The 25,751-nt window shown below is 45.7% G+C and overlaps 1 protein-coding gene across 7 annotated transcripts in view; it reads left to right on the top strand.

Moving 5' to 3' along the window:
* The window catches only part of grip2b (glutamate receptor interacting protein 2b), a 410,662-nt gene that overhangs the window by 376,419 nt on the left and 8,492 nt on the right, over positions 1–25,751 (top strand). For 6 of the 7 annotated variants that reach the window (XM_078414400.1, XM_078414393.1, XM_078414399.1 and 3 more), the window contains 8 exons: positions 1,927–1,996; positions 4,195–4,340; positions 5,232–5,376; positions 6,297–6,436; positions 8,347–8,523; positions 10,961–11,117; positions 14,683–14,794; positions 19,391–19,621. In XM_078414400.1, coding sequence (XP_078270526.1) covers positions 1,927–1,996; positions 4,195–4,340; positions 5,232–5,376; positions 6,297–6,436; positions 8,347–8,523; positions 10,961–11,117; positions 14,683–14,794; positions 19,391–19,621 — 1,178 coding nt within the window. The remainder of the gene's footprint in view (positions 1–1,926; positions 1,997–4,194; positions 4,341–5,231; positions 5,377–6,296; positions 6,437–8,346; positions 8,524–10,960; positions 11,118–14,682; positions 14,795–19,390; positions 19,622–25,751) is intronic. The other variant, XM_078414394.1, reaches the window with a different exon arrangement.

Genomic DNA, 25,751 nt, shown 5'->3' with positions numbered 1-25,751 from the left:
CTGGTCTATAATTACCCGTTTTCTCTCTCCCTCCTTTCTTAAAAAGTGGGATAACATTTGCTATCCTCCAATCCACAGGAACTGATCCTGAATCTATAGAACATTGAAAAATGATCTCCAATGCTTCCACTATTTCTAGAGCCACCTCCTTAAGTACCCTGGGATGCAGACCATCAGGCCCTGGGGATTTATCAGCCTTCAGTCCCATCAGTCTACCCAAAACCATTTCCTGCCTAATGTGGATTTCCTTCAGTTCCTCCATCACGCTAGGTTCTCCGGCCCCTAGAACATTTGGGAGATTGTGTGTATCTTCCTCAGTGAAGACAGATCCAAAGTAACGGTTTAACTCGTCTGCCATTTCTTTGTTCCCCATAATAAATTCCCCTGCTTCTGTCTTCAAGGGACCCACATTTGCCTTGACTATTTTTTTCCTCTTCACGTACCTAAAAAAACTTTTGCTATCCTCCTTTATATTATTCAGTTGTACCACTGGGCTGGAACCACAAAAGCTCCATGACTCAACCACTAAAGGGGGAGCAGTCACATTGGAATATCGAACCCAGAGGCACAACCAAGAAAGACATTTCTAATGAGCATTCCCTTTCATATCAAGCAACCAAATAATGCGTTCAGGGGGGTGGGATGCTGAGCATACTTGGTCCTCATAATCATTGTTGGTGCATACAAGGTTCTCATGGGGTCCGACAAGGTAGGCATGGGTCTGATTTTTCTCTTGGCTGGGTTGTCGAGAAATGGTAGTCAAAATAAGGACAGCAAGATAGAAGACAAACCTCCTTTAACAAAGAGTAGACTCTTTGAAATTCCTTACCCCCAGAGAGCTGTGAATGTCAAGTCACTGTGTATATTTAGACAGGAGTCAATAGAGTGTAAAATATTAAGGAAACCAAATGATATGGAGTTAGTGCAGGAAAGTAGTTCTAAGGTAAAAGATCCCGGTCATGATTTGATTGAATGGCGGAGTCGGCAAGAGGGGCGGAATAATCTGCACCTCTGATTTCATATGTTCCAGATATTTGCGGCCATATGGCAATGAGTCTGACTGCTTAATTGTTTTCTTTATTGCTAAGGGCCACAGGGAGCTAATTAATGCCAGGTCTCTGGTAACAAGAGATTTCAGGAGTGCTGTGAGAGGGCATGATTGTATGCTTGCAGAGAACTGCAGGCAAACAGCCTCTCAGTGCCTTGGCCTTGAGACTGCTTTTATGCCTAGTGCGGAGCACAATTGAAATGATTTCAGGAGGAAATGGTGCCCTATTGTAACCATTGCACATTAATCAGCCTAACAAAAGCTCTGCACAATGGAGCAGACCTGCGTTGAGCTTTGTTCTCCTCATGGTCTTTTATCTTGATCAATATTTGCAGGTTTCTTTATCTCTGCCTGTGTTACACACTCACAGTGGGACCAAGCTATTGAATTGCAATGCACAGCCTTGGAATCTCAGGTTGCATTAACTCATTCCCTGCTTTCAGACCCCGTTTTCAGACTCAGCGGCACAACTTGAAGCTGGTTCTTTTTCCACCATTGTACATCGAGCATTATTTCCTGGCTTTAGGCATTGGTTCTTGTGTTAATTGGGTCAGAGGAGAACATCCTCCAAAAACTGGTTTTGAGGGAACAGAATAGTCTCAGTGAAATTGGAGAATTAGTAGGGGTGTACAGGGTTATGGGGAGAAGGCAGGAGAATGGGGTTGAGAGGGAAAGATAGATTGAATGGCGGAGTAGACTTGATTGCCTAATTCTGCTCCGATAACTTATGAATTCAATGTTCATACTGTTGGGTTAGAAGCTACCCTAGCACTATAACCTCCCCCTCTATATACTTCCCTCAGGCTTAACATTTCACTCCTCTTCTCTCCTCTTTGTACATGAGGTACTTTGGGTTGACTATGTATTTTTCCATTCAGCAGCTGTAAGTCGGAAGCCCGGAGAGCCACTGATCATATCCGATATTAAGAAGGGCAGCATAGCACATCGGTACGTAGCCACTCGTGCATTCATGGATCTATACAATGATGTGACAGCCAAGAGCTGGCAAAACCGGCACTTTCACTCGAAGATTTCACTGTAGTTCCAGGAATATTTAGGAAGTTTCACTGTTCATGTAAAACTGCGACTGTACAGATGTATGGCTCACAGACTCGTTACACTACTCGTCTGTGAAGTGATATCCTTCTGGCGATTAAACCCTCTCATCTTTATTGCATGTGATCCCAGGCATGTACAATCTATAGACTTTCAAATCCAAAACAGTGTCAAAATCGTTGCATCTTCCACTGTTATCGTCCTCTTCCATAATTTGTATAAAATCGCCATGCTATCTCTGCACATGTGATCTTTGACCTGTCACCCCAGTTTCTCAATGAGAAAAGAAAGCTTCAGCGATTATACCATTAACTTGAAGAACAACTCTTCTTTATTTTTAAACTTTCTTCTGACGTGGGCCTAACACATTACTGGCTCGGGAAAATGGGCGTGAGAAGGGATAGTGAGAAGGGCCAACAAGCTGGTGCTTCCAACAAACCTTTGCTATGCCCTGAGGAAACAAAAGCACCTACATACATGAAACTCACAGGCACACAGACTCAGAAAACACTCAAAACCCTCAATAAGGACAATTTTATTGGTTTTTACCATGGTGGTCTTGTCAATTGATACATCTCCATTTTTTAATTGTGTTTAGACTGTAGATTCATAATCTGGATGAGTTTTGAAATTTTCTCTTAAAGATAAAGACAACATTAATGAAGCTTGCATTTTCTTCCTGTTAAAAAAAATTTGAAGTGAAAGGTCAAAGGCCAGATTGCAGGGACAGCACAGAAATGTAAAAGAATATGAGAGACGATGATATAAATGGAAGAGATTGCAACCTGTAGCATTGTTTGGCTTTTTAAAGACAACAGGCTGTGGCTGTAATTGAATGTGGGTATTCCATCATTATGAAGCATTGTGAAAAGATGAGACAGAGTAGGAAACAAGATGACTTTTAATTTCATGGCAGTGGAGATATTGGGAACAGGAGGCATAATTAATGCAACAAAAGCAGAACATGCTGGAAAAACTCAGCAAGTCATCCAGCTTTTTTAGAGAGAAACAGTTAACATTTCAGGTTGTAGAAACAAAGAACTGCAGACGCTGGTTAATATGCAAAAGGACACAAAGTGCTGGAGTAACTCAGCAGGTCAGGCAGCATCTTTGGAGAACATATGCAGATGCTGATTTATACCGAAGATAGAAACAAGGTGCTGGAGTAACTTACCAGCATCTCTGGAGAAAACGAACAGGTGACATTTTGGGTCGAGTTGTTAATATCTTCGGTATTAAACCAGCGTCTGAAGTTCCTTTCTACCAGTCTGAAGAAGGGTTCTGACCCGAAACATCACCTTTTCCTTTTCTCCAGAGGTGCTGCCAAACCTGCTGAGGTACTCTAGCACTTTGTGTCTATCCGTGAAGATGGGCAGGTGATGATTCAGGTCGAGAGGGAATGAGAAAGTGGAGAAAAAACTGTGGGAGGCAGAACAGAGTAGTTGTAGGAAATCTGAAATGATAGAGAATGTTGGAACTATCCAGCAGGTCAGGCAATATCTGTGGAGAGAGAAATCTGAGTTCATGTTTCAGGTCAATGACCTTTCATGAGAACAGGCCAACTCTGAAACAGACCGAGTCTGAGCTTGGTGAATTCAACACTTGAGTGTAGAGGACTGTAGTGTGCCCAGACTGAAATGAAATGTCATCTTTTCAGTCATAAGATAAAAAGATAACATTTTCATGCAAAGTGCTCACCAATCCACGTTTGTTTTGTTTCCTGAAGACTACATCAGATGCAGTACATTATAAAGGAAGAAGTGCAAGTGAATTGCTGCTTCACCTGGTGGTGTTGAGTCCCTAGATGGTGTGAGGGGACTTGACCAAAGGGCAGGTGTAGCATCTCCTACAGTTGTGTGGGAAAGTGCCACGAGAAAGGGAGTGGGGATGGATGAGCAAACCAGGGAGTTACAGAGAACAGACACTTAAGATAGCTGAAGAGGAGGGAAGGGGGGGATCCCATTGATAATGAATATCATTCACTGGGAATGTGGGAATAGAATACCAACCATTGCTCTGCACTCTGGAAGATGGCCCTTTGTTCGTCACTCTGCGACCCAGAATTCTCATTTGCTGTCTTCCTTCAATAGAACCGGGACTCTGGAGCCCGGGGACAAACTTCTAGCCATCGACAACATCCGGTTAGAGAACTGCTCAATGGAGGATGCCGTGCAAATCTTGCAGCAGTGTGACGAGCTGGTCAAACTGAAGATCCGAAAAGATGAGGACAACTCAGGTACTCTGCGTGCAAAGGGAGACCAAATCTCAAACAGGGTGGCACTGTCCATGGGTTCTCTTTACGAAAATGGATCCTCATTGATTCAGCACGGTGGTCAACTATAATATCAATAACTCTCCCAGACAGGAGTTAGCAGATCCCTCCACACTGTCTTTTCGAGGATTCATTGGGCTCTTCCAGTATGTATTAGATATGCATAGCTCCCTCTCTACTCATCCGTCAATAAAACACTTGTCAAGGGAGGCTAAACACAGAATAAAACTTCCTTCACACTGTCCCATTAATCATTCCCTGGGCAGGCACTGTACAGATTATATACAGAGTAAACTCCCTCAATACTGTTCCACCAAACAATCCCATGACAGGGATATTGCAGGTTATATACAGAATAAAGCCTCCCTACACTGTCCATTGAACACTCCCAGACATGGACATATGTCCTGTTTCTGGGAAAAGAGGATACAGAAGAAAGCTCCCTCTTGGCTGCCCATTAACCACTCTCAGGACAGATTGATTATCTTGGAGTACATGGGTTCCATGGACGGCTTTATTTTAAATCATAATCTATCTGTACAATGCTGCAGACAGTCCCTTAGTAGGGCCTTGGCAGCATTGGAACATAGACACTTTTCTGTCCCAAAATCTTTTCTATCCCAGCTTTGGAGTTAAGCTGAGCAATATGGGTTGCAAAGTCAAAGTACACGTATCACAAGAACTTCCCAAATAAGACTCAGATGAGAACCTTGGTAGATCAAAAATCAGAGATTGACCAGGAAAGTATAGCCCATTGGCTGAGATTCCCAGTCTTTAAATGATAGGAGATCCTGTGCATTTTCAACGACAAGCATTGTGCCATTTTGGGTATTTGTTTCTTTTTGTCTCCATCAGATGAGCAGGAAAGGACCGGTGCCATAATATACAGCGTGGAACTGAAGAGGTACGGAGGGCCACTGGGAATCACCATCTCTGGCACTGAGGAGCCCTTCGATCCCATTGTGATCAGCGGGCTGACCAACAAAGGTCTGGCGGAAAGGTAGAAAATCCACTCTGAACCTCTGCATGTGCTAGGTGTAGCTGGAGTCTTGAATACACTGAGTGAGGAGGTGATGGAGGCAGGTACTCTCAACAACATTTAAGAAGCATCAAGATAAGTAATTGAAAAATTGAGATATAGAAGTCTACAAGCCAAAAGTGGGGAAATAGGATTGGTGTGGATAAATAAAGTTTAGTTTAGTTTAGAGATACAGCACGGAAACAGGCCCTTCGGCCCACCAAGTCCACTCATACCCCTTACACTAACACTATCATACACATGAGGGCCAATTTACAATTTTAACCAAAGCCAATTAAGCTACAAGCCTATACATCTTTGGAGTGTGGGAGGAAACCGGAGCACCCAGAAAAACCCACGCCATCACGGGGAGAACGTACCAACTCCATACAGACAGTACCTGGAGTCAGGATTGAACCCAGGTCGCTTACACTGTAAGGCTGCAACTCAACCGCTGCACCACTGTGCCGCCCCAAGTGGTCAACATGGATATAGTCGGCCGAAGGGCCTGTTTCTGTTCCATGTGGCTCTGTGGTGCTATGCAGGAAAATGCCACAGAAGTACCAGGCCAGCTATGTTTTTATTTGATGGGGGAACAGATGCAAGGGCACAAGTGGCCTGCTCCTGTTTCCAGTGCTTTGTTCTTAAGCAAGTTTCACCTGATGGATTCTTCTTTAGGCCTGCAGAGCTAAAATAGATTGGTGAGGCAACACTGCAATCTCCTGATCTTCAATTTTGATGGTCTTCACTTCCCTCATAGTTATTGATTGGAAAACATATATGGGCCGATATTCTAAATCCAGGGAAGCAGCGGCTGTTCACAGGGAAGCTTTCGTGAAGGGGGACGATGCGAAGTGTTGGGATTGAATGTGGACCAGTGATTTTTTTCTTTTTGTTTTCAGGACCGGTGCCATTCACGTAGGGGACAGAATATTGGCCATTAACAACACGAGCCTCAAGGGCAAACCGCTGAGTGAAGCCATCCACCTTCTGCAGATGGCTGGAGAGACAGTCACCCTCAAAATTAAGAAGCAAGCCGATCGTGAGTATTAATGAGGAGTCATGGGATGGGACCACATCAACAAGTATTGTATCCCCTTGTGTCGGAGTGGGAGGGTCAGTATGCTAAGATGCATTCAATGTTATAAGAGGTTTGATACAAACAGTCTACTTCTTCTGGCAGGGAAAAAAAGGAATACAATTTAAAATTAGATCAGTGTTCAGAAGTGAATAGTAGTGAACAATAAAACAAATTGCTGAAGGCATTCAGCAGGCATCTGTGGAGGGAAATGGACAGACGACATTAGGATCCTTTTTCAGTCAATTTTTTTGTTGCTCAAAGTTCTCGCATCTGCAATCTCCTGTGTCTCCATTGGATATGCACCTTTCACACAAAGAGCCTGGCGCTCCTGTTGCCTACAAGGCGGTTGAAACCATGAATTCCCAAATATTTTGCTCTTTGATTAAAACAAAGGTATCAAAACAGTGTGGATGTTGTTTACATGGTAAGGGGGAGGGGAATGAGCTATCAATTTCCCCATCGATGCTCTGTGTCCTGGTAGGTCTATATACTCTTGTACCACACTCAATTATACACCCATAAAGACAGTCAATATTGATGGAATCGGCATCAAAGCAGAGACTCAGAAACAATAAGATTGGGAGATTATTGGGATGGCTCTATGGGTGTGCATGGCTGGGAGTAAGGTGCAGATCAGCCATCTTCAAATGGAATGGTTTTAAAGCTTCATGGACTAAGTGCTCCCGTTCCTTAGTTCTTGTAGCTGTAAGTCACACTGACAATGTAGGTGCCCCAAGCGGTCCAGCAGGGCTATTGTACCATGTGGCATATTACTGGCCATGAAATGTAGATCTGAGCTAATGGATGTGATGTCTCTGAGCTGATAAAGCAAAACTCAATCTGGATTTTCTGCTCCTGTCAATTTTCTGTCAATCCCTTTCATACAAGATGTGTATCTTGCCCGGTCAATGACTTCAAGATGGACTCTCCAGTGACACCATTCGCAAAGAATATTCCATTGATCCAAGTAGGGCACATATCAATTTACACGACTCCCACCAAAGCAGAGGAGAGTGGGGTAGGAAATGGTGAATCAGTCACTCGTTGTCGTGTAAATAAGTATCCTCAACATTTGACTTTATTTAAAGACTACAACGGGAAGCAGCTTTTGAGGCAACGTGGAGTGAGAGGTTGTAGCCCCTGAATGACTGTCTGAAGGAGGTGCTCCTCAAGTTTTGGCTGCAGTTCAGCCTCATGCTCCTGATATTTGGTCACCCAGTATGGAGAGGGGTGGCCCTCATGTCCCTGGAGAGGGAACACGCAGTGTCCACAGGGATTCTGGAGGCCTTCCATGAACATTGGTTACTGCGTTATGGATAAGGATGGCAACAATGTAATGTAATGATTGATTGATGTTTGCAAACTACCAGGCAGTTCTGATCTCTTCAGTACTCCATAACTGTGATTAACTGAATAAAATCTCCTTGTTAAGAAAAAAAAACTAAGATAATATCTCAACCATCAAAACCAACCATACCCAATAGCACAGATGAGTGTTTGTGCCCAAAACTTACTGAGTGTGGAATTAATAAGAAGAGGTGGCCTTTCTAAACCGTTTCATGATTCGGGTCTCGGTTGAAATAGTCTTTTCCATGTTCTAAGCACAAACGTAGTAACAAAACCATTTTTTGTTTTGTTGATCTGCTCCTACTGGCTTGCTGATTGCAACCGTATCCTCTTCTCTAGGCACCAAATTGTTTCAGATAGTTTGCCAGCTGAGGTCCTTTGTGCCTTTCAAAGCCAGGCGGTTTCTACACACTACAGCTCCCTAAACCGTAGCCCTGTTAGAGAAACTAGGTATGTTAGATGCTTCCGGATAGTGAATGAGAAAAAAAATCTGTATTTAATTCAGATTTCAAACTCTTTTCCAGGTTATTTTTCAAAGAAATCCAGTGCCATGAGTGAGTTGAGTGACCCTGACGATGAGCTTCCTGATTTACAGAAGACCAGTAAATTCTCCAAGATCTACTCAAACACCATTCCAAGCATGGATAGTGCCATGGAGTCCTGGGATAGCTCGGGAATGGAAGGAGCATTTGGAAGCCAAAGTGAGATCCTTGGAAATGGTCTGTACTATTCCTCTGGAGTGTGGCCAAGTCCACGTGCTGTTCACTTTCAGGACGGGTTTGCTGAAACATTTGTGTGCACAAGTACATTGTGCTATGGGAAGGTAGTTCAGTTTTGTATTCACGGAGCAAACTCACAATCTCAGCCAAGTAGTGAACAGTGACAAAATTTACCCCTCTGACAAGAAGTGGAGTGAGAGGGATCGATGAAAAAGTGCTCTCCGCCAACTTCTATAGAGAGGAAGTTGCTCAGTCAGTGAGAACCAGGAACCAAGAACAACTTGTGAAGGAAGGAACTGCAGATGTTGGTTTATACCAAACTGTTGGACGATAGACACAAAGTGCTGGAGTAACTTGGTGGCTCAGGCAGCATCTCTGGAGAAAGGGTTCTGAACAAGGGTTCCAATGTCCTGACCTGAAATGTCACCCATCCTTTATCTCCAGAGATGCTGCCTAACCTATGCTGGATTACTCCAGCACTTTGTGTCTAAACAAGAACAACTTGCCACCAGATAATTACTCACTCTGGACAGACACACTTTGACCTTAATGCTTGGCTTCTCCACAGCAACAGGGTTGACCTGAGTGGTGATTGGCTACTGCACCGTCACAGAGTTAACCTGAGTGGTGATTGGCTACTGGACAGGAGACTGCTTGATCTGGGTGCTGATTGGTTACTCGTCAAGAACAGATTTGACCTGGGTCAAAACAAAACATGCTGGAACATCTCAGCTGGTCAGGCAGCATCTGTGGAAAGAGAAACAGTCAATGTTTCAGGTAGAAGACCCATCATTGGAACTAGTATTGAACTTGTCATCAGAACAACATTTTTTAATGTTTTAAAACTTGAAAAGGTTTTCTTTTTTAATTTCATATTTCCAACATCTATACTTTTTATTTAATTTCAACTTGGACAGTAATTGGCTACTTAGGAAGATCATGACTGGCTCATGGCATTATGGTCATCTTTATTAGCTGTGGACCGACTCCACTCTACAGAGTTTTGAACTTTACATCTCAATGTACTCAGGTCATGGTGAAGGAATGTTTAAATATTACTGATTTTATTTCACGTTCACAATCTAGCTTTAACTGACAGTGCTGATGGTATTTCTAATCAGAACATGAAACCAGGATATTGGAATCTTATTGATGGTGTTTGCTGCCATCATGTGGTCGTGATATTTGTTGTACTAAACACATCATGGAAACAGCCCCTTCGCCCCAACTTGCCCACGCTGACCAACATGCCCCATCTATACGTTGCACCTGCCTGCATTTGGCCCATATCCCTCTAAACATACCCTGTTAATGTACCTGTGTAAATCTTTCTTGAACGTTGCGATGGTACCTGTCTCAGCTATCTCCTCTGGCAGCTTGTTCCATACACCAACCCTTTGTGTAAAAAAATTACCCCTCAGGTTCCCATTAAATCTTTCCCCCCCACACCTTAAACCTATGTCCTCTGATTCTCAATTCCCCAAGTCTGAGCAAAAGACTATGTGTTTACCTGATCTATTCCTCTCATGATTTTGAGAGAGATCTCTATAAGATCACCCTTCATCCTCCTGTGCCCCAAGGAATAAAGCCCTAGTCTGCTCAACCTCTCCCTATAGCTCAGTCTCGAGTCTTGGCAACATCCTGGTAAATTTTCTCTGAACCCTATCAAGTTTGACAACATCTTTCATATAACATGGTGATCAAAACTGAACACAATAGTCTAAATGTGGCCTCACCAACGTCTTATATTACTGTAACATGGCCTTCTATACTCAGTACTGACTGATGAAGGCCAATGTGCCGAAAGCCTTCTTGACCACCCTATCCACCTGTGACACTACTTTCAAGGAGCTATGCACCTGCGCTCCTAGATCCATCGGCTCCACAACACTCTGCAGAACCCTACCACTTGCTGTGTAGGTCCTGCCCATGTTAGACCTCCCAAAATGCAACATCTCACATTTCTTTGTATTAAAATCCATTAACCATTCCTCAACCCACCTGCCATTAACAGCTACAGAGAAAGTACAGGTTTTCTTTTAAGTGTGAGGGTCACATACAGCGGCACAGTGCCGCAGGGGTAGAGTTGCTGCATTACAGTGCCAGAAGCCTGACTACGGGTGCTGTCTGTAGGGAGTTTGTGCATTCTCCCTGTGACCACGTGGGTTTTCTTCGGTGCTCTGGTTTCCTCCCAAATTCCAAAGACTGTCAGGTGTGTAGGTTAATTGGCCTCTGTAAATTGTCCCGAGTGTGTAGGATAGAACTAGTGTATGGGCAATTGCTGGTTGGAGGGGACTCGTTGGGCTGAAGGACCTGTTTCCATGCTTTATCTCTAAAACCAAACTAAACTAATAATGGGCAAGGTTAGGAACTCTGGTGCATTGCCTGCATTATTGCAACACTCTTCATTGACGTTTAGGTTCCTACCATCATCAGTCTGGAGGGGCTGTGCTACCACCTCATGGGGAGCAGGATTCAAGCCGAAGGAGCAGCCTGCCTGCACAAAGCAGTCGTCGGAAGAGCTACCCCTGCACAGATGGTGCCTTCAGCAAGGATGATTGGGACAAGGCAGCTGGGTAAGAGAAGGATCTCCATACCAATTCTGTTCCAGTCACCACTTCTTCTTCCACAATTGACTGTGCTTCAGTTTGTACTGACTGCCAAACGGGCAGATTTTGTTGCTGCCCCAGAGTCGGTGCGTCTCTGTACCTGGGCTATGCTTCTCTTTCCAGCATGACCCCAGACCCTTCTCCCACTGAAGTGGCAGTCCTATCCATGGATATAACAGATATAACAGATATAACAGAGCTTTATTTGTCGTTCGGTACCGAAGTACCGAACGAAACTACATAGCAGTCATAGAAAAAAAAAAAAAGAACACAAGACACATAACCCCAACACAAACGTCCATCACAGTGACTCCAAACACCCCCTCACTGTGATGGAGGCAACAAAACTTCCACTCTCTTCCCCACGCCCACGGACAGACAGCTCGTCCCCGACCGACCCGCACAGTCCCCGCACCGGGCGCTGAAACGTCCCGCGGCCGAACCGGGCGATGAAAGGCCCGCGACCAAGCCTTGCACAGCTAAGTCCCGTGGTCGAGCCGCACCGGGCGATGTCAAGTCCGCAGTTGAGCCGCACCAGTGATGAAAAGCCCCGCAGTCGAGCTGCACCGGGCGATGTTAAGCCCCGCAGCCGAGCTGCACCGGGCGATGTTAAGCCCCGCAGCCGAGCTGCACCGGGCGATGTTAAGCCCCGCAGCCGAGCTGCACCGGGCACTGTTAAGCCCCGCAGCCGAGCTGCACCGGGCGATGTTAAGCCCCGCAGCCGAGCTGCACCGGGCGATGTTAAGCCCCGCAGCCGAGCTGCACCGGGCGATGTTAAGCCCCGCAGCCGAGCTGCACCGGGCACTGTTAAGTCCAGCGGCCAAGCCGCACCGGGATGTAAAGTCCAGCGGCCAAGCCGCACCGGGATGTAAAGTCCAGCGGCCAAGCCGCACCGGGTGATGTAAAGTCCAGCGGCCAAGCCGCACCGGGTGATGTAAAGTCCAGCGGCCGAGCCGCAGCGGGCGATGTTAGGCCCCGCAGCCGAGCCGCACCCCGCGCCGTGAGGAAGAGAAAAGTCCCCCCACACCCACCCCCACCCCCACCCACCCACACCACCACCCCCTCCCACACATACACAACCAAAAAAAAATATATAAAAACCATCCCAACACCGACACACAACAAAAAAAAAGACGGACAGACTGTTAGTCAGCCGCTGCCGTTAGGCGCCGCCACGTAATATAGACTGGCTCAGTCTAAAGGAATGAGGTCTCACCCAGGCCCAAGGGGGTTGCTAAAGCACCCAGATATCAAATACTTGTCATGTTTTTAAAAAAAACTAAAACTTAAATGCACACTCTTAAAAATATTAAAAATTTATGGTTAAAATCAAATGGAAAGCTTCACTTCCTGGCAGCCACCCAACTCTTCTCCACTGAAGAGGCCTGTACATTCCTGATTCTTTGCATCAGTCAAGTGAATTAATCCTCCCTCCTATGGACCCGAGAGAAAGGAATGCGGTGGGTTCACAACAGCTGAGTAAAGAGCCTGCAGGTGAAGGGGGTGGGTGGGGAAAGAAGTCTAATGCCTTTGAGGATACACGATTATCAACCTGAAACTTAATGAAGGGACATTGCGTGGCTATCTCTGTCAAAATTAAATTGATTTATTTTCCAAAATGTACTTTATTTATAATATTTACAGCAAAAACGATGAGTACATGTCTTTCCCTGTACTATCAGTTCAATACATACCTTTACAATGCAGCAACACCACTCAGGTTTCCTCTTTAAACAATGCAGTGAGGTGTCTGAGAGGCCGTTACACAGGGCCAGACAGTGTTTCCTCCCTGCACAGCCTTTGTGGTGTCTGCACCAGGCCTCAGTGCGTCCCTCGGCACTTGCTCCTCCATCTTGGAATGTGCCCATGGAATGTGCATTCGTGTGCGAAATAAATCGATTTTTTTCCACATCCGTCCTTTTTTATTTCAAAAAATATACTTTACTCATAAAAATACATGCAGGAAATGCAACATAATCAGTATGTCTTCGTTCACAAATCATTCCATTGAAAGTGCATCAATCCATTACATGTTCCTCTTTAAACAGTCCACCTATCAAACGTATAGCGATAGGCCAGGCTACAACATCAAATTGAAACCCAGAGATTTCACTGTAAAAAATAATACAAACCCATTAAAACTGCAACCTTACACCCACTATTTAGAACACTGATTTATCATATAATATCTGTGTTTTAAACAGATTTTTAATTTCAAAGACTTTATTCATAAAAGATAAATACAAGACATACCAGATAGTACATAGCTTTTTTTTACATTCATAATGTTGACAATTCAATAGCTTTGTGGTGTCATCAAGTTAATATATTCTATGTGCAAAGTACTATTGCCACTCAAGAAGCCTCTTTGAATAATGCACCTTTTAAGTGTTTGTGAGATGATTACAGAGGAATCAGCCGCTCATGTTCAGAGTTAGCAGGACCTTAGATTGCAGTCCCTCCCCACAAAGGCTTTGCATTGGCTGCACGATCTTCAGTGCATTCCTCAGCACATACTCTCAGAGTCTGGTATGTTTGCAGTTGGCAGCATTCCCTTTCACCGAGTTGATGGTCTTCGAGCAGCACTTGGTGTCTGGCTCGGTATGCGTCTCTGGGAAGAGTCCAGAAATGTTCTCACTGATTTGAACCCTTGTCTGAACCCCATATGGAGCTCTGAAAGTCAGGAGAATCCTGCCCCTTTTGAGGCCACGTGCATGTGTATTTGAATATGGTAGCTTTTCATACTGTCCTCATTGTGTCTCCATCTTCACCATGTTGTCTGTTACATTGTCTTTGTTCTTTTTCTCTCTCTTCTCAGGTTGTCTGTGTCTCAACTCTGAGCTCTTTTGTCATCAACCTTCTCACTGCCCAGGACGTTCCCTGCACCTCCCTCCCAACCCTCCATCCTACATACTCTCCTGCATCTTCTATGTTTCACCAGTGCCGGAGTATTTCCTCTCCATTTATTGTTTTAGCTGAATCACTAGCCTTTGGTGATTTGTTCTTTCTTGCTGTCGTTCAGGGCCCACATGTGCCCAAGATCCATGTACCTATGTGAATACCCTGGGGCCACTGGTACCATGTTCAAATCCCCAGCCTCTTCATCCTCTGCTCCCAAGTAAGAACACAGGCAAATGGGAGAAGGGAAGGCCACCAAGCCCCGCCAGCTTGACCAACCATTCAATATGATGTTGGACAATCTAACCCAGGCCACAACTCCTCCATAGGTTCCCCATAGCCCCCAATCCCATGATCCTGCAAACATTTATCAGCTTCCCCCTTAAATACCCCTGGGCTCCACAACCCTCAGGAGCAAAGAATTCCCAAGGTTGCCCACCAGAAGCCGGCAGAACTACAGCTCTTTGTCCTGTCCCCATCCCCCAGCTCCCCATTTCTCCACCCACCCACCTTTCCCCCACTCTTCCCCACCTCTCCCCAGGTTCAGTTCAGACAGGGAATCGTGACCTTTGCCCCATTGGTGCTGAGGGCATAGAGGTGAAGATACTGACACTTTGGTTCGTACGTTAAACAGATTCCTTAGCAATCACAACGGACCCGACCAAGACCAGGAAGACAAGTTTTGGTCTCAGGCCCTGGAAGATTTAGAAACATGTGGACAGTCGGAACTGTTGAGAGAAATTGAGGTAACTGCTCTTGTTTTATTGTTGCTGTGTTCTGTAAATCGCGAGGTGCCCAGGCTGGGCCAGACTTCTGCCCTCCTCTCACCTTGATTGGGAATGTTGATGGTGTGGGTGGTTGTGGATAATCTCTGGACATTATCACTTTGTTACCCGGGCGATGGATGGATGGTTAGGGCCGGTGGTGTTGGTGTGTTTCTTCTCATCTTGTTTTGTTGCCGGGGAACCTGCTGGAGATGCCCGCATGTGCCCACTGGGTTGGTGAGGATGCAAAGAACGGATCATCAAACCATGTGCCATGGTAAGACCTTTCTCCTTGCCAGGTGGCACAGGCAAGTACTCTCAGTAATCACCCACGTTTGCCCCACAACATTATAAATGCACATGTGTGTCCCAGCCTCCTTAAGTTGGCAAAATTAAAATCCACACACACAGCAAGGCATGGGAAGAGCAGCAGGTGTGAGACCATCTTCCTCAGAGCAGTCTGAAAAAACAAGAAATAACATGGTGGGCCCGATTCCAGAAAGCTGGAAGCAGTATTCCCCAACCTGTGTATCAATACCTCAAGGGACAAATTTTGGCCCAAAGTATTTTTATCCACCAATCACTGGTATCAGCTAATTGAAGCCAATGCTCACTGAATTTAGTCCTCTATCAAATCAGTTTTACTCCCAGCAATCCATTATTTCATTATTAAATGATGGTAAAATTATTTGACTGGTAACTCAAAAGTTTTTTATGAACAATTCAGCGAACTGAGTTCAAATTCCACTAACGCAGCCTTGAGAGTCAGTTTATAATCAGATTATGATGATCAATCATTTGGATGAGAACGCACAAGGCATTGTTAGCAGATTTGCAGATGACACTAAAGTGGGTGTTGTGGTAGATAGTGAAGATGGCTGTCAAAAATGGCTGTAGGATCTTGATCGGATGGGCTGGTGAGCTGAGGAATGGTTGCTGGCATTTAACACAGAGAAATGTGAGGTGTTGCATTTTGGAAAGTCTGACAAGGACAGCACCTACACCGTGTTTGGCAGGGCTCTGGGGAGTGTTATAGAACAGATGGATCTAGGAGTGCAGGTTCATAGTTTCATTGAAAGTGGCATCACAGGCACTGTAGATAGGGTGGTCTTGAAAGCTTTTGGCACATTGGCCTTTATCAGTCAGAGTTTTGAGTATCGAAGTTGGGAAGTCATATTACAGTTGTATAAGACATTGGTGAGGCTACATTTGGAGTATTGTGTTCAGTTTTGGGCACCATGTTATAGGAAATATGTTGTCAAGCTGGAAATGGTGCTGAGAAGATTTACAAGGATGTTGCCAGGACTTGAGGGCCTGAGCTGTAGGGAGAGGTTGAACAGGGTAGGACTCTATTCCTTGGAGCACAGTAGGATGAAGGGTGTTCTTATAGAGGTGTACAAAATCATGAAAGGAATAGATCGGGGAAATACAAAGAGTCTTTTCCCCAGAGTAGAGGAATCAAGACCTGGAGGACAGGTTACAGTGAGGAGGGAAAGATTTAATAGGAACCTGTGAGATAACTTTTTGCACAAAGGGTGGTAGGTATATGGAACGAGCTGCCAAATGAGGTAGTTGAGGTAGGTATTATCATAACATTTAAGAGCCATTTGGACAGGTAGATGGATAGGATAGGTTTAGAGGGATATGGACAGGTGGAACTACTATAGACGTGGCATGTTGGTCGGCATGGCCAAGTTGGGCCGAAGGGCCCGTTTCCATGCTGTATTACAATGATTCTCTATGAGTCATTGCTTAAAAACAAAAGCTACTTGTCAGTAACAATGAATCTGAAGGTACTGGGTTGTCATTTAAATAATTATCTTCAGAGAAGCAAAACTGCTACCTTTGCATGGTCTGGCATGTATGTGACTCCAGACCTTTAAATGCCCTCTGAAATGAACAAGCATGCCGCTCAGTTCAGGGGCAATTAGGAATCGGCAATAAATGCTGACCTGGAATTTTAAAATTATCAGCACGTTAATGTTCACTACATTTTCCTCCACTGAGGACTGTGGCTCACTTCAATGGGTATCTACCAATACCCTCCTGGTTTTAAGGCAGGAAAATATCAACCTAAATAGTTCTTCCATGCGCTCTTTGAAAGCAGAGATTTCCCCAAGCAATATTAGCTGAAGTCCTCAAATCCCACATTGCATATTTATTGGACCTCCCCGTACAGGTTCACTGCACATTTACTCTTCAGTCTATTCCTACCATCAGCTGGCCTTTGGAAAACACCCAATTGACCCCTTGCACTCACATTCTGGCCACCTCAAATTGTTCATCATCTGGCCCTCACACTACAGTACTTTCCAGTACACCCAGTCCTTTCCTCATTTTCTTATCTTTTCTGAGCACTTTGAAACCAGGAATACTTTCTGCCTGCTCCTATTATTTAGTTGAGTTTAGTTTAGAGATACAGCGCGGAAATAGGCCCTTCAGCCCACCGAGTCTACATCAACCAGCAATCCCCGCACATTGACCCTACCTTACACACACTGGGGACAATTTACACCGAAACCAAGCCAATTTATCTACATACCTGTAAAGTCTTTGGAGTGTGGGAGGAAACCGAAGATCTCGGAGAAAACCCACGCGGTCATGGGGAGAACGTACAAACTCTGTACAGACAGCACCTGGAGTCAGGATCGAACACTGGTCTCCGGCGCTGCAAGCGCTGTAAGGCAACAACTCTACTGCTGCGCCACTGTGCCGCCCTGCACATTGTTGATTCTTGTATCACCATTGTATCATGTCTGTTTGCAGCCTTATTTTCCACTCTCTGTGTTTGTATACATTCATTCTCCACCTACCATTCACTTTGTTGTAAACTGCTCCCAACTCCCATACTGTTTCTTGATATCCACCTCCTCCATTCCTCTGAGCTCTATGTTCCTTGTTTGCATTACTTCTTGCTAGCACCCACCCCACTGCCTACTGTGATTAGTCCAAACCCCAACCGCTCCAATTCTCACCATCTAGCACGGCTGTGATTGCAATCTTACCAAGGTGCAATCATCCATCTTGAAGAGGTCCGTCCTGCCACTAGAAGCATTAGATTTAGAGTTAGGAATGGGAAGCTTGATGCCCTCTCTCCAGCACATATCTCCAGCTGTGCACTCATGCCCCTGTCTTCTTTCCTCTCCTGTTGACCTCTATTTGTGTGTATCAACACTGGTTTCAAGGCCATTATATAAAACTCATGCAATAACTCAAGGCTGTTCATTTGAAATGTGCACCAGATATGAACCGGAACTGTGAAATTCTCACTTATCGCAGCTTCACAGCCTCATTTGATGCAACATCAACAAAAATAAATATGCAGTAAATTATTAGTTACTGTAAGTAAACCAGCCCACGATAGTGCAAAAACTAAAGTATGTATACAACTAGTATCAAGGCAGTGCGACACAGTGGTCGCTGAATGTTGCGTATTGACAAAAATGAGCCATCCGCTTTTATTGACGAACCATTGGCCTGCCGTGCATTAACAGTGCTCACCAATTAATGTAATGATTGTGGAACTCAATGGTAAATAATTGGATATTACAAACCATCCAAATAGATACTGTTAAAAATCCTCCTTGCCTCTGTCTATTTTTTTTATCAATGCAGATATATCAGCTGAGAAGATTCTTAGTATTGGAGAGGGGGACTTTCCACACTGCCTTTCTGTCCATATCTATTCCTACCAGGTGGCTTGCTTGGGATCCTGTCCAACTGCAGATACCACAATGAGAGAAAATTAGCCCAAGTTGCTTAGAAGTGTGATTAGGACATGCCATAGAGCCAGGGAATCACAGAGAGATACAGCAAGGGAACATGCCAGTGCTCAAACAACCATTTTGCCAAAACAGTGGAGGAGATCTGTAATTCAATTCTCCAATAAGTTATTGATACGGGCAAAGTCATGAGACAATTAAAGTCTTGAGGATGATTAAGCAGCTTCATAGGATAGATGGAGACAAATAGATTCCTCTGATAACAGTGTGCGGAATCAATGGGTGTGAGCTTAATTGGAACGGTAAGTCAGATAATGAAAGGACTTTCAGGCAAAAGGCAAAGTACAGAGAAATCTGTTCCAAAATGATAGATGGAATGGGGGGAGACACTGAAAATTTCAGATCTGAAATTAGGTTTGACTGGATATGGCTAATAAGAGCCATGAAGCAAAGAAAAATGGAGCAGGTGGGCAGACCCTCCATGATCTAATGACATGGAGATTTAGTTTAATTCAATTTTGTGTAGTTTAGAGATACTATGTGGAAACAGGCCCTTCGGCCCACTGAATCCATGCTGACCAGTGATCCCCGTACACTAGCACTATCCTACTCACTAGGGACGATTCACAATTTTACCAAAACTAATTAACATACAAACCTGTATGTCTTAGGAATGTGGGAAGAAACCCAGAAACCCCACACGGGCACAGGGAGAGCATACAAACTCTGTACAGACAGCACCAGTAGTTGGGATCAAACACAGGTCTCTTGTGTTGTAATGGCAGCAACTCTACCGCTGCGCCACTCAGAGGCTCCCATGTTGCGAGATCCGCTACAATTCCCTGTCTCTCCACAGGCTTCCATAATGTCTGGAACTGAGCTGACTCTGGGAATCGAAGGGCATCTGTCACAATCTGTGGACCATCCTGGCTTGGGCAAGCTGCAGGCTGAGGGCTCCACAGCCGAGTGCAGTGAGGACCAGAGTGAACACTCGCTGGCAACTACGCCGGCAAAGGACAAAATACTGGAGCTGAAGAAGATCGAGATCAAAGATATAACGTTGCCCACTCCTGTGGAATTGCACAAGGTGAGTCTATCTCCGTAATCAGCAAGAAACAATGTCTGGAGATTTCTGCCCTGCAGTGTTAAGGAGGCTGAGTGTGGATCGGACTGGAGAGAGCGAGTGTGGGATGTTGGTGAAAGATGCTTTACTCATCAGGTCATTGTTCAGGAAGAGATTAAATCCCTGACCTCGTGCAGTGAAAGGAGAGCAATCCAATCCATGACTGGTGGAAGTGGCATGTTGTGAGCATGAGGTGGCCACCAAGCCATTTTGAGCAGAACCTTGAGTACCTCCCTCAACAGAAAGGAATTTATGAGGAGATTCCTAGCACAAAGAGGGACTGTGACTGTGTGTGTGAAACTGAGCACAAATTAAATAAGGAAGTTTCAAAGGTTTCAAAGGTCTTTCATTGTCACATGTACAAATTAAGGTACAGTGATATGTGAATTTCCGTACAGCCATACGATTAAAAAAGCAACAAGGCACACAACTGCATAAAAGTTAACATAAACATCCACCACCGCGGATTCACCACATTCCTCACTGTGATGGAAGGCAAAAAATCCAATCTGCTTCCTCTTTATTCTCCCGCAGTCGAACCATCTGGGGCGGTTGAAGCTCCCGCAGCTGGCGGTTGAAGCTCCCGCGTCGGGGCGGTCGTAGCTCCCTTGTCGGGGCAATCGAAACTCTCGCAGCTTGGAGTTCCCAAATTTGGTCTCTGACCAGAGACCGCAAGCTCCGCGATGTTAAAGTCCCGTAGGCTTCCCCGCGGTGGAGCTCTCAAAAGTTGGTCTCCAGCAAAGGCCGCCAACTCCTCGATGTTAGGCCATAGTGCAGACGGAGATACGATACGGAAAAATATCGCATCTCCGTCGAGGTAAGATATTAGAAAAAGCTTCCCCCAACCCCCTCAACCCCCCACATAAAACAAGCTAAAGAACACTAAAAACATACATTTAACACACATTATTTAAACACAAAGAAGGAAGGGACAGACAGATTGTTGGCGAGGTAGCCATTGCTGGCGCACCCGATGGTCACAAAGTGTTTGGTATTGTGTGTGTGTGCGCCTGTGTGTGCGCGCATGTACATGTGTGTGTATGTGCGCGGACGAGTGTGTATGCGAGTGTGCACGCGTAGATGTGTGCGTGCATCTCTGTATGTGAGTGTGTGACTGATAAAGTTATCACACATTGATATTTCTAGTTGACTTCGCTGGGGACCTAAGCATGGAGTCAAACATACACACATATACATGCATACATACAGACATACACAGATGATCTACAAACACACACCATACATACACAGACATGCTTACAGATAACACTTCACATGTAGACACAGAAACACACATAGGTATAAAGAAACGCACACATAGACACGGACATATGCAGATGATATATATCGAGAGGCTGGTCATGAAGCAGATCAGATCCAACCTCCCCCCCTCCCTGGACCCGTTTCAGTTTGCATATCGAGCTAAGCGGTCCACTGAGGATGCCATCTCCTCTGCTCTACACCCAGCCCTCACCCACTTGGACACTAAAAACTCATATGTTAGGATGCTGTTCATAGACTTTAGCTCAGCATTTAACACCATCATCCCCCAGCAGCTGGTTTGTAAACTAACAAATCTGGGCCTCAGCCCCCTTCTCTGCAACTGGCTGCTGGACTTCCTCACTGCCAGACCCCAGTCCGTACGGGTCGGCAGCAACACATCGGACACCATCACGCTGAGTACGGGTGCCCCACAAGGATGTGTGCTAAGCCCCCTGCTCTTCACCTTGCTGACCCACGACTGCACACCCACCTACAGCTCCAACCACTTCGTCAAGTTTGCGGATGACACAACAGTGGTGGGTCTCATCAGCAACAACGACGAGACCCACTACAGGAAGGAGGTGGACTAGCTGGCCGCGTGGTGCACAGACAACAATCTCTTCCTGAATGTGGAGCAAACAAAGGAGATTGTTGTCGACTTCAGGAGAACGCACACCCAACACCCCCACCCACTGACCATCAATGGTGCTGCTGTGGAGCAGGTGAGCAGCACCAAATTTCTGGGGGTGAACATCACCGAGGATCTCTCCTGGAGCAACAACATCACGTCCATCGCCAAGAAAGCCCAGCAGCGCCTCTACTTCCTCCGCAAACTGAAGAGAGCGGGAGCCCCCACACCCATCATGTACACTTTTTACCGAGGTGCCATCGAGAGCATCCTCAGCAGCTGCATCACTGTGTGGTTCGGCAGTTGCACAGCCTCCAGCCGCAAGACCCTGCAGCGCATAGTGAACACTGCTGAGAGGATCACTGGCGCCTCACTCCCAACACTCCTGGTCCTTTACACCACCCGCCTCACCCGCAAAGCATTGAGCATTGTGGGTGACCCCTCCCACCCCTCCAACAGCCTCTTCACCCTCCTGCCTTCAGGGAGAAGGTTTCGCAGCCTGAGGTCAAGCACCACCCGACTAAAGAACAGTTTTTTCCACCAGGCTGTCAGGATGCTGAACTCTCTCCCCTCCCTTCCTCCTCTCTCCCCTGCCCCTATGGGACCTGGACTTTAACACCCCACACACACGCACATCCAGCACCAGACACTTTTTTAAAAAAAATTTGAAGTGACTATATTTTATATTTTATGTTTTATGTTGATTGTTGTTTGCTGTGCCTTTTGTTTTATGCACTTTGTTCCTCGGGATTGTGGGAAACGGTATTTCGATTTTCTGTGTGTGAACTGGCTGAGGATTGACAATAAAATTGACTTTGACTTGACTTGACTATATCAACACACACATTCTGAAGAAGGGTCTCGACCCGAAACGTCACCCATTCCCTCACTCCTAGATGCTGCCTGACCTGCTGAGTTACTCCAGCATTTTGTGATACTATCAATACACACACACACACATACATACATACATATAGGTTTTAATCCAAGATACATTTCCAAGTCAGCAGGGTTTGAGACTTGCAAAGGAACTTTCAGGTGGTGGCATTGCCTTACACCTTCCATGTTTGACCTTCTGGGCAATGGAGGTCACAGGCGTGAGATGTGCTATCAAACAGATAAAATCTGCCGATGTTGGAAATACCCAGCAGGTCAGGCAGCATCCGTGAAGAAAGAAACAGATCATGTTTCAGACTGATGACCATGCATGGGGAAGATTGTGATAGGTTGAAGAGCAGGAGAAACTGACTGATGCATATGATGGTGTTGACTGGGGGAAGATTCTGAGGCCTTTTAAACTGACCTGAATGTAGGAAGTAGGAAGTAGATGGAAAGGAATGAGGATGGAAAGAAGACTTAGTGCTGGAACAGTGAGAGGCACAGGAACCCCCACTGGTGCTACATTGCACCGTGCCGAGTTGTTAGTACATTCTAACACTCGGCTACGCTCAAGTTTGGAACATCTAAATAACAAAGACTCCTACACCAGACTCCTATTTATTGACTAGAGGCACCAGTTCTCAGCTCCTTATCGTACTCCCTGTACACTAAAGATTGTGCAGCCAAATTCTGCTCTATCTCCATCTACAAGTTTGCAGATGAAACCACTGTGGCAGGCTGGATCTCAAACAATGATGAAATGGAGTTCAGGAAGGAGACAGAGGGTTTAGTAACATAGTGTCAAGCCAACCTAGTGTCTCTCTCAAAGTCAGCAAGACGAAGGAGCTAGTTATTGACAAAATAATGTGGTGGTAGTCTGATGTCCCAATCAGTATCAATGGTGCTGAAGTGGAAATGACGGAGAGCTTCAAGCACATAAGCATAAACATCACCAACAATCTAATCTGTCTAGACTAACCACGTTGAAGCTATGGCCAATACAGCACAGCAATGCCTCAGGAAATTGCAGAGAGTTGTAGATGTAGCCCAGACTATCACACAAACCAGACTCCCCTACATCAACTCCAAAAATACTTCGTGCTGCCTTGGAAAAGCCACCAACATAATCAAGGATCTTATTCATTCTGGTCATTCCTTCTTCTCCCTGCTCCCGTCAGGCTGAAGGTACAAAAGCTTGAAAGCGCATGCCACCAGATTCAGGAACAGCTTCTTGCACTCTATTATCAGGCTACTGAACAGTCCTCCTATAAGTTAGGGATAGTCCCGATCGTCCAACCTGCCGTCATTGCGGACACTGGACTTTCTGCATCTCTAACGCTACAGTGCTGTAAAACTAAATTCTGCACTCTGGTGTTTTTCTCTTTGCACTGCCTGTTGTACTTGTGTATGGCTTGATTGTACTCATGTATAGCATGATTTGATTTAACTGGATTTAACTTTTCACTATATCTCAGTAAACGTGTTAATAATAAACCAAAGGCCTCTCTTTCCCTTTGTAGAACCCTTGTGAGGTCAAGTGACAAAGTACGGAGGGCAAGATCAGCCAGTTACATCCTTGCAGGAACCCCAAATCATCCAGGCACTTTTGTGGGAAAATGCTGGAAGCTCCGTGCAGAAGAGAATCTGTGCTCTTGTGCAAGCAGAGGAATCTGCATGCAGTTACATCCTGCAACACCAGGTGGTAGCAGAGGACAGAGTAGGCTTCTTCAACAGCTGAGATGAGAGTTATCTTGTCACAGTAGAGCTGCACCATTCAGAAGACAGACACAAAATGCTGGAGTAACTCAGGCAGCATCTCTGTAGTAAAGGAATAGGTGATGTTTCAGGTCAAGACCCTGCTTCAGACTGAGAGTCAAGGGAAAGGGGAACGAGAGACAATAGACGGTACTTAGGAGAAATGAATGAAACATTTGCAAAAAAGCAACGAGAATCAAGGAACACAATAGGCCATTTTTGGCCAACGAGTATGCAAATCATTCAATAACCTCCCAGCTTGGTAAACATTTAAGAACAACCTTAAAATTTGATTGCAAAGAACTTATTTTCAATTAGAAAATTAGATTGAAGAGTTACCTCATTGCATCAATGGTACAGGAACATAGTTCATAAAATACATTGGCATGTCTCCGGCCCCCTGTGGGACGTTAATACTCCAGATTACTGCTACACCACATTCACCCCATCTCTCATCCTCTTGTCAGACGAAAATCCTTTTGCTCTGATCGGATTTTGCATTAACATCTTGCACAATTCTGCTGTTTTGCACTCGTATTAATTGTTGTATACCGTTCACTCCGAGCTTCATGCAAACAAGGATTTTCACTGCACCCTAACGTACATGGCAATAAACTCATCTAACGTGATGTGTCCATATGGGTTTCTAAATGGCCGATGAATGTTGTTTCACCCAAAAAAGGACACCCTAAGGTTTGTCATTCACCTCCAAAATGTGCAGGTTGGCAGATGGAACAAATGTATAGAGTGCAACAGAGCGCATGTATAACAGGTATAACAGGTATAACAGAGCTTTATTTGTCGTTCGGTACCGAAGTACCGAACGAAACTACATAGCAGTCATAGAAAAAAAAAGAACACAAGACACATAACCCCAACACAAACGTCCATCACAGTGACTCCAAACACCCCCTCACTGTGATGGAGGTAACAAAACTTCCACTCTCTTCCCCACGCCCACGGACAGACAGCTCGTCCCCGACCGACCCGCACAGTCCCCGCACCGGGCGCTGAAACGTCTCGCGGCCGAACCGGGCGATGAAAGGCCCGCGACCAAGCCTTGCGCAGCTAAGTCCCGTGGTCGAGCCGCACCGGGCGATGTCAAGTCCGCAGCCGAGCCGCACCAGCGATGAAAAGCCCCACAGCCGAGCTGCACCGGGCGATGTTAAGCCCCGCAGCCGAGCTGCACCGGGCGATGTTAAGCCCCGCAGCCGAGCTGCACCGGGCACTGTTAAGTCCAGCGGCCAAGCCGCACCGGGATGTAAAGTCCAGCGGCCAAGCCGCACCGGGATGTAAAGTCCAGCGGCCAAGCCGCAGCGGGCGATGTTAGGCCCCGCAGCCGAGCCGCACCCCGCGCCGTGAGGAAGAGAAAAGTCGTCGTCCCCCCACACCCACCCACACCACCACCCCCTCCCACACATACACAACCAAAAAAAATATATAAAAACCATCCCAACACCGACACACAACAAAAAAAGGGAAAAAAAGACGGACAGACCGCTAGTCAGCCGCTGCCGTTAGGCGCCGCCACGTGAAGTTACGCTGATACCAGGCCAAAAAACACCTTGC

This window comes from Rhinoraja longicauda, chromosome 17 (genome assembly GCF_053455715.1).
Source record: "Rhinoraja longicauda isolate Sanriku21f chromosome 17, sRhiLon1.1, whole genome shotgun sequence".
NCBI lineage: Eukaryota > Metazoa > Chordata > Chondrichthyes > Rajiformes > Arhynchobatidae > Rhinoraja > Rhinoraja longicauda.
Note: the sequence above shows the minus strand (reverse complement) of the source record. Positions and strands in the feature narration are given on the sequence as shown.